The 12,246-nt window shown below is 35.7% G+C and overlaps 1 protein-coding gene across 1 annotated transcript; it reads right to left on the minus strand.

The window, feature by feature from the left end:
* Positions 1–2,049: 2,049 nt before the first annotated feature.
* LOC122800158 (alveolar macrophage chemotactic factor-like) lies at positions 2,050–8,767 on the minus strand. The gene is made up of 4 exons (XM_044069672.1): positions 8,665–8,767; positions 8,218–8,344; positions 5,479–5,556; positions 2,050–2,575 (listed from the first exon to the last, which is right to left on the minus strand). Exons 1-4 carry the CDS (start codon positions 8,720–8,722, stop codon positions 2,548–2,550), a joined length of 291 nt encoding a protein of 96 aa, XP_043925607.1. The 5' UTR covers positions 8,723–8,767; the 3' UTR covers positions 2,050–2,547.
* Positions 8,768–12,246: the final 3,479 nt, after the last annotated feature.

Consider the following 12,246-nt stretch of genomic DNA (forward strand, 5'->3'; position numbering starts at 1 on the left):
AACAAAAAACAGGATACGTAATGTTATATATTATAGATCCGAGTTTGCTCAGTGTCCTTCCTTTGATTAGCTCAGTGTGAAATGGCAGAAACACTCACAAACTTAACTTCTTAGGTAACAGAAAGTTGAAACCTGAGACAACTTTAAAGATATCTCAAAAGAACCAATGAGGTGCTTAGTCTAAGCTGTAGTCCAGGTGACCTCAGTCAGCCAATGACCTCAAACAATTCTCTCTCACTGAAATGCCTGATGGCTTTGGCTAAACCAAGATGTCTCTGAATATGTGCTCAGACACACAGCCTCCACAAACACTAGGCCCAAACACAAGCCTGCATATGGACAATGCTACAAATATCCACACTACTTAGAAACAAACTGCAGAAATGTTTCTCACAGCAGAAAAGTAGCAGTGATACTTTAAATGAAAGTTTTAAACAGATAAAGGGGCCTCTAGAGAAATCTTTTAACTGCAAACAAGTTATCAGAATCAAATAACCCAAACAGATGCTTAATAAAAGTGGACAACTTCCAGTTAATACCTCACACACAGTGAAACTAGCTAGAAAAGTATGCAGTAGACAAAGTGCTATACATAAAAAATAAGCAAAAAAACAGGATACTTAATGTTATATATTATAGATCCGAGTTTGCTCAGTGTCCTTCCTTCGATTAGCTCAGTGTGAAAATAACAACAGCAAGGGAATTTTTCATAGACAAGCATTGTATTGCAATCATATAGAACATTTGTTTTATCTGTAATTTAGTTACTGCTCTTAGTTATAAAAACAAAGTCTTGTGTCTCACTAGTTGTTTACTTCTTAATCTACCTTTAAGATATCTACACTTTAACAGATTTCTTTTCTTTAGTCTGCTCAATGTGTTCTTTTACAACATTGCAGGGTATATGTATTGCAACTTCTCCAGATATATTTTATCTGTTTCATGATAGGAAGGGGAACATGAAACAAACCTCACACCCCTGATATTTCTTGGCAGTTTGAATAGTCTTAACATGCAACTCTTTTCAATGTAGGAAAGTCCATATATCCAGTGCCAATGAATCAAACATCTTCCTACGCAAAAAGCATGGAAACCCCATTTTATAAGTATTTTAGTAAGGCAACCAGTGGTTTGGGGAACAGACCAAATAAAAGCATATCACTGTAAGGACCTCTACTCCATTCCTATGTGAGTCCACATTCCTTCATGCTGAAATGGAGGACCAGGCATTTTATAGTCCTCAGGACTGATTGCCTACTATTGCTCCTATGGCCCCTATGAAGCTTTGTACATGCAGGCATTAGAATAGTACCTACTGTAGGAAAAAAAACTGTCCCACGTTCATTTTCATTCTGAGTAGTGGCATACCCCTAGCACTGTAGACCCCTCTTTCTAAGAACAGTTTCAACAAGCTTATGTTGTAAACCCCCTTTTTGTGGGTTAAATGGGTAAACCTAGTGCCCACAAATGCCTCTTTTCAGTGGAAATAAATATCATGCAATGGTTAAGTGACTAGCTTAGAATCACACAGTACCCTGTTCTTTCTGTTGTTAACATAACCAAATAAGGTTCTAGAAGATGGAGATTAAGGGACTCAAACCCAGGACTGCAGGATAAAATTAATTAGCAGCTCAAAGTCATATTCCTTCACCAAACTGCCTTATGGGTAAACATCTGTCTGTATTTCTGTAACACTGATCTTTGCTTAAAATAGCTAAAGAAGACACAGCAATCTTTTTTAAATATACTGTATTTTCCATTCCGTTTCGGTAACCATAACACTGGGGCAGAGAGTGCAATGATTGTATTTTATTTAACACTGACAGCAGCTCTATTAGTTGTGAACTGCATCCTGCAGCAGGTGCCAAGCAAGCATAACTCAGTTGCATTCAAAGGGCTGCTTCTGTACTGAGTTGTAACGCAATGAGTCATAATGGAAGCAACTTTGCCTGACGTCTTTTTACTGCTTAATGCCTCATTAACATTTTACATAAGACACTTAATTGACTGACCATTATCTTGCAAAGAAAAGACATACATATATTTTATAAAAATAAATATTTATTGGCAGACATTTCTTAATCTCTATTTGATGCATATATTTTAAACACCTAAAATACCATACATTTTCTATTAATTTTGAAGACGTTCACATAGTCTGTATTACAAAATCTATACATTGTATATAAGTATTACATTAAATAGTTTTCTATCACTTATTTTCCTTTACTTTGTAACAATTCCCACTGAGTTACATTTTAACATTGCATCATATTACTTCCTTTCGGTATTAATTACATGTTATATATTACAGCTTTATTATATATAATTAAGCACATGCAAAAAGAAATGTGACTGTATGCGTTTAGTGTTTTATATTACACTTATCTGAAAAAATCTTTCTATAGCAGGTGTTAAATAAGTTTCACTGAATAAGTTACAGATGATACAGAAATATGTTCCCAGAGAACAAAAGAGGAAATAAATAAATGTTCCGCTTTTACAGGAAAGTCTTTTTCCAAGGAGGTGTAGTGTTATTATATCGCTTCATTGCATGGTTTCTTTATTCTTCTTTCTGGAACATATACACACAGAAAAATAATTTATTAATTTCAATTTACATCTTCACTATCATTACAATTAGTAAATCTAAAATAACAAATCCATTTTCTAATGAAATAACCAGTATAACATACTAACACTTTGCTGATAGGGAACCTTGAAAAAAAGAAAACTGAATGGAGACAGGTAAGGGTTTGATAGGAACCCTTGCAAACAGATAACCAGAATACTCTAGTGTCATTTTACGGCCTGATTAAGTACTGGATTTCTAATTATACTACAATTCCAAATATACAGAGGAGTAAATGTAGGGAGCTGTTTGCTACTGTTAAAGTAGAACCCCACATCCCCCATTTTAGATGCTCTGAGACAAGTACTTAATTCGATGCTGACCATACAGCCTAATGTTTCACAGAAAAAAAAAAACATGCAAAACAAAGTAAAATGTGAAACGTATGTACATTTCCCTTAAATAATTCAGACTAGGTAATCTTGAAACCAAAACTTATAGTAATGGAGCTAATGAGTAATAACCAAGAACAACCCGTCCGCATGCATGGTCGCCTTTACAAAAATAATGCAAGAGCCACAGCTAAATCTTATCTTCAGCCATGCCAGTTAACTTTGTGTTGTAAAGCAGGGGTGCTCATTGCACCTCAAGGGTAAATGAATATTAAATAAGGGTAACAAGGAGTGGCTTAAAGTGATTAGTATTCAAAAGAAACTGGTAACTTAGCTCACGTGTTTTAAAGGCTTGCATCTACAAGTATCCTAGTAATGTGAGGCATTAAGTAAAATGTGTGATGACTGACATTAAATAATTTCATCAAAGTTTGTTGCACATAACTTTTAGGAACACAACAGTTGAAGAACAACAGTGGCTCAAAGTACTAAACTATTACTATCAGTATTACTAGTATTATTATTATTACTACTGTTATTATTATTATTATTACTATTATATTATTATTATTACTATTACTACTATTATTACTATTACTACTGTTATTATTATTATTATTATTACTATTATATTATTATTATTATTACTATTACTACTATTATTACTATTACTACTGTTATTATTATTATTACTGTTATATTATTATTATTACTATTACAACTATTATTACTATTACTACTTTTATTATTATTATTATTACTATTATATTATTATTATTACTATTACTACTTTTATTATTATTATTATTATTATTACTATTATATTATTATTACTATTACTACTTTTATTATTATTATTATTATTATTACTATTATATTATTATTATTACTATTACTACTTTTATTATTATTATTATTACTATTATATTATTATTATTACTATTACTACTATTATTACTATTACTATTCATACTTTTACTATTACTGTTACTGTGACTACTACTATTACTGGAATAATTATATATCATTATCTGTGCCACTGAAGTTTTGGTGCATGATTGCCCAGGAATGTCAGTGGATTAGTCATAGAAGGATGAGACAAATTGTTCTGGCAACACCTGCGTCATGGAGAGTGAGGAATGGATATCCTGTTACCACTCAACTAGACCTACACAGGGCATGGCAGCCCTGACTGAATTAAGCAGTCATGTATACTATGAAGACTGTACCACCCTTTGTGGTTACGTGTGGTATTTTCCAGAAGCAACATGACATTATTTTATCTCTACTTTTAAGGCACAAACAGACAGAACTATCTCATGTTATTTCAGAATTTGTAATGACGGCCATCTTCTGAGCAAGTTCTGCCAATATTTCTTCTTGCTTCTAACTAAACAGAGTTGCCTTATGACCTAGCAACTAAATCCTAAATTCTAAAAAAGCTAATTTGCCTCTTCCTCAAGAAGTATATTCCCCAACAGATTATACCAATGATATGGTACTTATTAGGTGGTCTTATTAAAGAAGCTGGAAATGGTTTCCAGGAGTGATAATATATACGTCATAGTATGGTTGGGGCTACTCAAAGGCGGATCCTCTGATGACGTAACCACTAATCGGATAAGAGAACTTCAAAAATGAAAGCGCTTTGAGCCATTTGTTGTACTTACTGGCTACATGTCTGTAACTGGAAGTTTATTTTGAAAATCCTAGTTGTTCTGTGTAGAAACCATTATTTTACCACATTTACCTCTATTTCTGCCAAATTTGAAACATGAACAAAGTCTATCTCTCCTAGTCCTACATTATGAACTGAAACATGTTAGATGACTTACGTCTATTATTTTCACAAAAAGAACAAAATAAAACCCATGATTTACATTGTGCATTTGTTAAGATCATTGCATTAATTACCATATAATAGCAAATCATATTATTCTCCATACATCAAACCCTTTATTTGGAAATCTTACTAAGATAATGACATAATTAAACCTATCTTGCACATTTCTGTAGAATTGTAGTGAATATCATTTCCTTGGGGAATCTGGTGAGACTGGAGATTTGTCTAGCAAAATTTATAAAAGACTAATTATTATTTCGGCTTGGTGGGTTATATATCTGTAATTTCACAAAATAGCAGTTTTTTCTCCAACAAGTAGTATTTATTTTTTTAGAAAATAGACTTGGCTTTATATAGTATAATTAGACACAGATGTATCCCAGAACTGATTCTCCATTCCTCATTTTTCCACACTGGAATCGGTTTTATTTCTAATAAAACTTCCTTAGAATTTCTGTATAATTTTGTATCTTTCAAGTAACTGAAAATGTAAAAAACTGGCAATAAATTATGAATAGTACCGTGAGCACAAACTGTTGTTTTTAATAATTAAACTGTTACCCTAATGGTATACAAAAAGCAAACTGATTACAATAACTATTCATAATTGTAGAGCAACTGACACTTTACTTAAGAGGCATAGTAGACTACAAAATATAAAGTTTACTTACCTTAAGAGATGAATCATATTTCTTATCTTTTGACTGCTGGGATCCAAGCAGATTTGCCTTCCATTTTTCAAATTTAAACTGAAATAAATAATGAAAGGTAGATATTGACTTACAAATTCATATATCTGAAATAGTTTTACATAAACATGCAACTTATCTGGCTCACAATCTTATCATTTCTGGCCCTTTGTCATGTTTATAATACAGCTTCATTTTGCAAAGTAATGGCAGTTTAGGGCATGAAAAATAAAATGCTAAAAACTGCTATACTGAACTAAGAGTGATTGCAGAGAGATGCTAAGTCTAACAGCAATAACCTAACTGATTATAGCTTCACTAGCAGAAAATTGACTCATAATAAACCATGTTGCTCTCTGATTGATGGACAAGTTTTATTGCAAATGTACACTTTACAAAGTAGGGCACACACTGTACACATCTCACTAGTTAAAGGTTCCAAATATATGCCCTAGTTGAAGATATAACAACATTTTGTGTTATCAGACTTCTTTGTGTATATCAGTAAACAGTACGCCATGAGCATTAGCTGCTGTGTTCTGCTAAAATTAGTATTTCTCTTCTCAGAAGAATGTAAGTTAACCAGGTAGCTTTAAATAGAGTTAAACTTCCTTATTAATAAATAAAAATAAATAAATAAATACAAATAAAATAAAAAATAAAATTATGCATATGACCCATTGCAAAACTGCCTGTGGTCCACTCACATGAAAATAACCCTCAAACCTACTACTTCATAATATTTATCAGTGCTGTACCTGGTTATTGGTATTACGTTTATCCACTTTTTCCTAGAATTCCTCCTTCCACTAAAACTCATTCATTTAATACAGCTACTTAATTTAATAATATTGTTACTGAAAGATATCAATAAATAAAAAATGAAGGTTTGAAATAGACACTGTCCCTCTGGGAATCAAAAGGCCAGTAGTCCTCTGCTTTTTAAAACATTCCCTCCTCTACCCCTTTCTAATAGAAATAATTATGTGATGTGAATTGTCCCTGTCAGTGCTTAGTTGTTTTTCTTATTTTAGCTGCCTTACTGTTTATTCTTAAACCTTCTGTAACTAATTAGCCTGGGATTCCATCTGACTGCCATCTTAATTTATGTTTGCTCATATGATATCATCATAAGGACGACTCTCAGTTAGAGCGTCTTCTGCGCGGAGACATGCGTGAATGGGCGTACCTTCATTGAAGGTTGTGCGTCAGGGCTGGCAACTCGGTACGTAAAAATCAACTGCCAATCATTAGTGCACCGGAGTTCTGCTGTGGTGACCCCTAACCGGGAAAAGCCGAACGTCACAACAACAACTCAGTTTGAGACACCTATTCTTATGTTACAGAAGGACCTTAATATTTGTTTTCCTGCATTTACATGCATGTGTGCAGCTGTGTGTGTGTGTGTGTGTGTGTGTGTGTGTGTGTGTGTGTGTGTGTGTGTGTGTGTGTGTGTGTATGTGTGTGGGGTGCGCAGGGGTGTGTGTGTGTGTGTGTGTGTGTGTGTGTGTGCGTGTGTGTGTTGTTATCTAACCTTATCCTTAGCTTCATTCAGTTCGAGGCACCTATTCTTATGTTACAGAAGGACCTTAATATTTGTTTGCCTGCATTTACATGCATGTGTGTAGCTGTGTGTGTGTGTGTGTGTGTGTGTGTGTGTGTGTGTGTGTGTGTGTGTGTGTGTGTGCACGTGTGTCTATGTGTGTGTGTGTGTGTTTGTGTGTGTGTGTGTGTGTGTGTGTGTGTGTGTGTGTGTGTGTGTGCTTGTGCGTCCGGGTGTGTGTGTTTGTGTGCGTGTGCGTCTGCTTGTGTGTGTGTGAGTGTGTGAGTGTTTGTGTGGGGGGTGCGCAGGGGTGTGTGTGTGTGTGTGTGTGTGTGTGTGTGTGTGTGTGTGTGTGTGTGTGTGTGCGTTTGTGTGTTGTTATCTTACCTTATCCTTAGGTGACACTATTATGCTGAAATAAGCCTCATTTCCATGTGTGTACTTCTAGTTAATCAGTTTTTGCAAATATTTCTGTTTTTTATTCTATTTATTTGTTAACTAGATAAATCAACTAGGCACAAATGCATCTTTGTAGGGGGGGCTTGTCTAGTTAAATGACTTGCTCAGTCACACATTAGGTAAACTGAGACTTAGGAAATAACATTTGACTATGGGAGAAGCTCATTAGTAGGTCATTAGTAGGTCAGAGTCTTTAGTCCTCTGCGCTAACACCTCATCACCTTTAACCCTTTGTACCAAACTACATCAACAGACACCGTGTGAGCATGCCCATTTCTCATTAGGAACACAAATGGATAACAGCTCCTGTAAAAAGGTTGGTATTTTTACAAGGGGACCAGTCATAATTCTCTAGTTCTAATTCCCCTAAGTTGCACAGCAAACAGGAAAAAGCAGAAATGGTCAGGCATAACCAGACGTATTAGCTGATAGTGCATTTTTATTGTAATTCTGTCCTGCTCCACAATATTTACATAGATTAATAAGCATTTGTAAATGCAGACACACTTATAGGAAACATATAAGAACAATTTACTTTCATGATATGCCATCGTTCTGTAAATAAACATTAAGAATAAGTCTCTGGTAGTCGTCTCCTACCATATCTCTATGACATACATAAGATTCCTTTTTAATGATATTCTAGCAAGTAAAAAAGTATTACTACAATTATATGAACATCACAAAAGGTTTTCATAACATTTCACTCAATTACTTACATAATCTCCATATGCTCACAAGAAGCAGATGCAGGAAATATTTCTACATTCTTAATTACATTTGGAGGAATGTTAAATTTACTCCTGGTTCTGTGACATAAACATCTAGTGCCATCAAATGTGATATCTGCAAAAAGTAAAATGTGGCAAATGTTAGATAATTAGTGCATTCCTTTGTTAAACTTTAAGCTTATTACAGACTTTTGGATATACTGCTCGACAGCATTTGAATATAATTTCTTTTTTTGTTTGCTCATTGTTTGTAATGTTAAAAAACAGCTAAATTAAAACATTTAATGTTTTGAATATACTAATTTACTAACAAACAGTATACAGAAAGTCAAATAGGCCTTTTTAGTATTGTAAAACTAAGTCATCTAAAAACGTAGAAACAAAAACAGAGGGGAAAGAGACATATTTCATATAAGGCAATATTATTTGACTTACGTTGTGCTGAAACCAAAGAGGCAGCTATTAAAGCAATGATCACCAGGTTTCTTGTCATTGTGTTGTGTGTTCCTCTTACTTCCTGTGATGTCTTGGGCTTCAAGTTCGGTTTGTTTTTTTGCTGTGTCTCAACTGTAGCTTGTTCCTTAAATACTCTAAGGAGCAGGCCCACTGATGACATAATGTAGGAAATCTACAGTGTCATGTAATGGGGAGATTTTAGAGGGACATGAGCTATAAATAGAACAGAATAGTTTCATTTCACTACATAAGTAATTTTTAAGTGCTAATATGGAAATAAAGCCACATGACAAAAGCAGACACTGTGGGGAGGAAATAAACGCAATGAGAATTAGACATTTAGTTATTTTAGTTTGCATCATGTAAGTTATATTTGACTGTGCCAGTGAAAGGTATTTTCCAGTTACAACATCAACATCAAACTTTTACATTTACTCTCATATAAATGTATCTCTTATGCATAATGACATGGACAGTGAGATGTGAGGCATGGTCAAAAATTATAGAAAACATATTGAGTGATATTACTACTCATAGCTTAATGAAATAGTAACAGTTATCGTTCTCAATAACACAGTCAATTCCCTGTTAATTCCAGTTTTCCCTATATCATTTAAGTTGTCTAAAACCTTCATTTTACCTGTTTTTATTGACATTTTAATCTTTCAAGATGGTCAGTGGTGGATTGGGTTCTGGTGGCATGGTCAGTGGTGGATCGGGTTCTAGCTGCATGGTCAGTGGTGGATTGGTTTCTGGTGGCATGGTCAGTGGTGGATCGAGTTCTGGTGGCATGGTCAGTGGTGTATTGGGTTCTGGTGGCATAGTCAGTGGTGGATCGGGTTCTGGTGGCATACCGTGGCTGTGCCAGACTAGAAGGACTTGAAGGTCACTAAATGTGCATATTGTCTGACATTTCATGGCAAATAGGCTTCTATTCCTCTTGGGTTATTTCCTTTCCTAAATGGATTAGTGAACTGGTGACAATACACCCCATTCTGCCGTAAATAGGGGTCAAAATAAAATTCATCCAAGGCAGTCAAGCTATGCAAACAGAACATTCAATGCAGTACAAAGACACTGAGCACTTCCTCTGCATGTATACATTAATGCACCCATCAAATAAAGAGAAACATAATTGTTGCTATGGTATCTTCCTCATCACCACATCAAATTACTGGATTATTCATAAACACATGGGAATATTGCACATCAACATTTGCATGCTCATCAGTCAAATGCAAACCAATGTCCAAAACTTATCCAGACCAGGAGCAGCTACAGCAGAATATGAAGTTATTCTAAAACAGCATATAGGAATATCCCTACTCCAGTATGTCTGTATCTGGTAGTGATATCTGGCAGCAATGGATTAAACCTAGAGCTGAGTTGCCAAATGGTTTCATACTAACAGTAGGGAATGATTTGTGGTGATACTGATAGGGTCAGTAACCATGAAAAGGTTTATTGCTAGGACTAGTAATTATAACAATTATCCATCATGATATTGATTGGGTCAGTAACCATGAAAAGGTTTATTGCTAAGACTAGTAATTATAGCAATTATCCATCATCAGTCAATCTAAATTGTGATGATCATGAGACCAGATCCACAAGTACTCTACTGTGGTGCCCCTTCTTTCTGTATGTTTCCATCCAAAATGGCTGTGGTATTTGGTTGCCCCTTATGAATGACTATCAAGTGGTTTTGAGATGGAAGAAGACTCATTTTACCTCTATGGAGACCATCCCTCAGTAAGGAAGAGTTTTAATTTATTAGAAATATTCAGAACACAAGATTATAATTGGTCATAACTACTAAATATGGTAATGAGCTAAGACGTCACTGTAATAGTAAGTTCTATATGCTGGAATTATTACTGATTTGGTGTCTTGGAGACATGAATGATGACTGTTTCATATCCATTCCATCCATTCCATTTCAATACACTTATAAGAGTGTTCTTAAAAGAATGTGTGGATGATAGGAAAGAAAATCAATCTGTTGAAGATTCTTGTTGGAATCACAGCATTAAATAATTGATGCCATTTGTAGTAACAGTCCTTTTACACAGTTTGAAGCTTTCTGTCTATCCACATAAGTCATGGTTTAGTGGCTCTGTATTTTCTTGATGAGAAACCTCTGGGGTCTCTCTAGCTGTCGTGGGTGTCTGGTGAGGTACATGCAGAAGTGAGCATTGTACTCTATTAGTTGTCTGATGAGGGTCGAGTACAATGGAGCTATAACATCCTTACACCTGGATGGGATGCCCTTACTTATGAGGTGCACAACATAAAATGCTTTTCTTACCACACAGGAAGCTTGGTGGTGAAAGTTCAGATTGGTATCAACCTGTGGTCCCAAATCTCACATTGGGTTTGCACTAGGGGGCTGCTGTCCATATCGTAACTAGCAGGGAATTCTGCTTTGCCAAAGGGGATAATAATGCACTTTTTTTAGTTTAGTTTTAGCCGGTGGCTTTGGCACCAGTCATTTGTCTGTGTTAGCCCCTTCTGTAATATATTTGCATCATTGGGGGACTGATTCCACCCAGTTTGCAATTATCAGCGAATGTGATAAGTCAAAGGCCATCTACTTTTGCCTGGACTTCCAGGAAATAGGTTACAAACAGTAAAGGGCCAGCTCAGATCCTTGTGGTATGCCACTGTTGACTGGTCTACTGATAGAGGTGGATTTACCAACTTTGACAGTGTGCGTTCTGCCAGTGATCCAATTGGCTACCCATCTAGTGATGTAAGGGTTAATCCTCAGCTGGGAGGGTTTCTCAATAACACCTGAGTGAGGGGATTGTGTTAAAAGCCTTGGCTAGGTTAAGATAGGTGGTATGCCCTGTCTTACCTTCATCCAGGGCTTTGTTAACTTTCTCTGAGAGATCTACTAGGTTTAGCAAGCATGATCTACCGTTAATGAAGCCAAAGTTGGTACGGTATAGAGTTTGAAGGCCGCTTATGTCCCTGTTGATAAAGTCCATGATGATTCTTTCCATGGCCTTACAGATGAGACTGGATAGACCTATGGGTCTATAGCTCCCAGGGTCTGTTGATTGCCCCCCTTTGTGCAAGGGCATTACTGTTGCTGTTCTCCACTCTGCTAGAACAAAGCCAGCTCTAAGACTATGGTTAAAGAGAATGCCAAGTAGGTCCAATAGGTCCTGCTTTAGATTGCTTAGTAAGCAACCTGGAGTGTAATCTGGTCCCATGGCCATGTTTTTGGCCTTGGAGAATGAAGATAAGATCTGATCTCTAGAAATACTAGGCAGAGGACTGGTGTCAGGTATGCTTTGGGGTATGGCTGGTGGGACAGGGGGGGGAAGTTTGTGCCAAATCTGTCAGCTAGCAGGTTGGCACTCTGGTATAGCATGAGTGGTACCATCTACTACCAGTTTGCTACATAGCCTGGCAATCCCTTTTAGATTTTGGATGTAGTTAAAGAATGCCTTATGATTATCCTTATATAGGAGTGCAATTTTAGCTTTATAATTAGCTTTAGGAGACTTTACAAGATTTCTGATTTGGTTGTTCAAGTTGCGGAGAGAATTCTTC

The sequence above is a fragment of the Protopterus annectens genome, chromosome 4.part0 (genome assembly GCF_019279795.1).
Source record: "Protopterus annectens isolate FY-2018-M chromosome 4.part0, PAN1.0, whole genome shotgun sequence".
Lineage (NCBI taxonomy): Eukaryota > Metazoa > Chordata > Ceratodontiformes > Protopteridae > Protopterus > Protopterus annectens.

Excerpts from the sequence above, each read along its gene's own strand:
- LOC122800158 (XM_044069672.1), bottom strand. The coding sequence starts at position 8,722 with ATGACAAGAAACCTGGTGATCATTGCTTTAATAGCTGCCTCTTTGGTT. Across the intron at positions 5,557-8,217 it reads TGTGAGCATATGGAGATTAT|TTTAAATTTGAAAAATGGAA; the intron begins GTAAGTAATTGA and ends TATTTATTTCAG. Across the intron at positions 2,576-5,478 it reads AATATGATTCATCTCTTAAG|AAAGAAGAATAAAGAAACCA; the intron begins GTAAGTAAACTT and ends TATATGTTCCAG.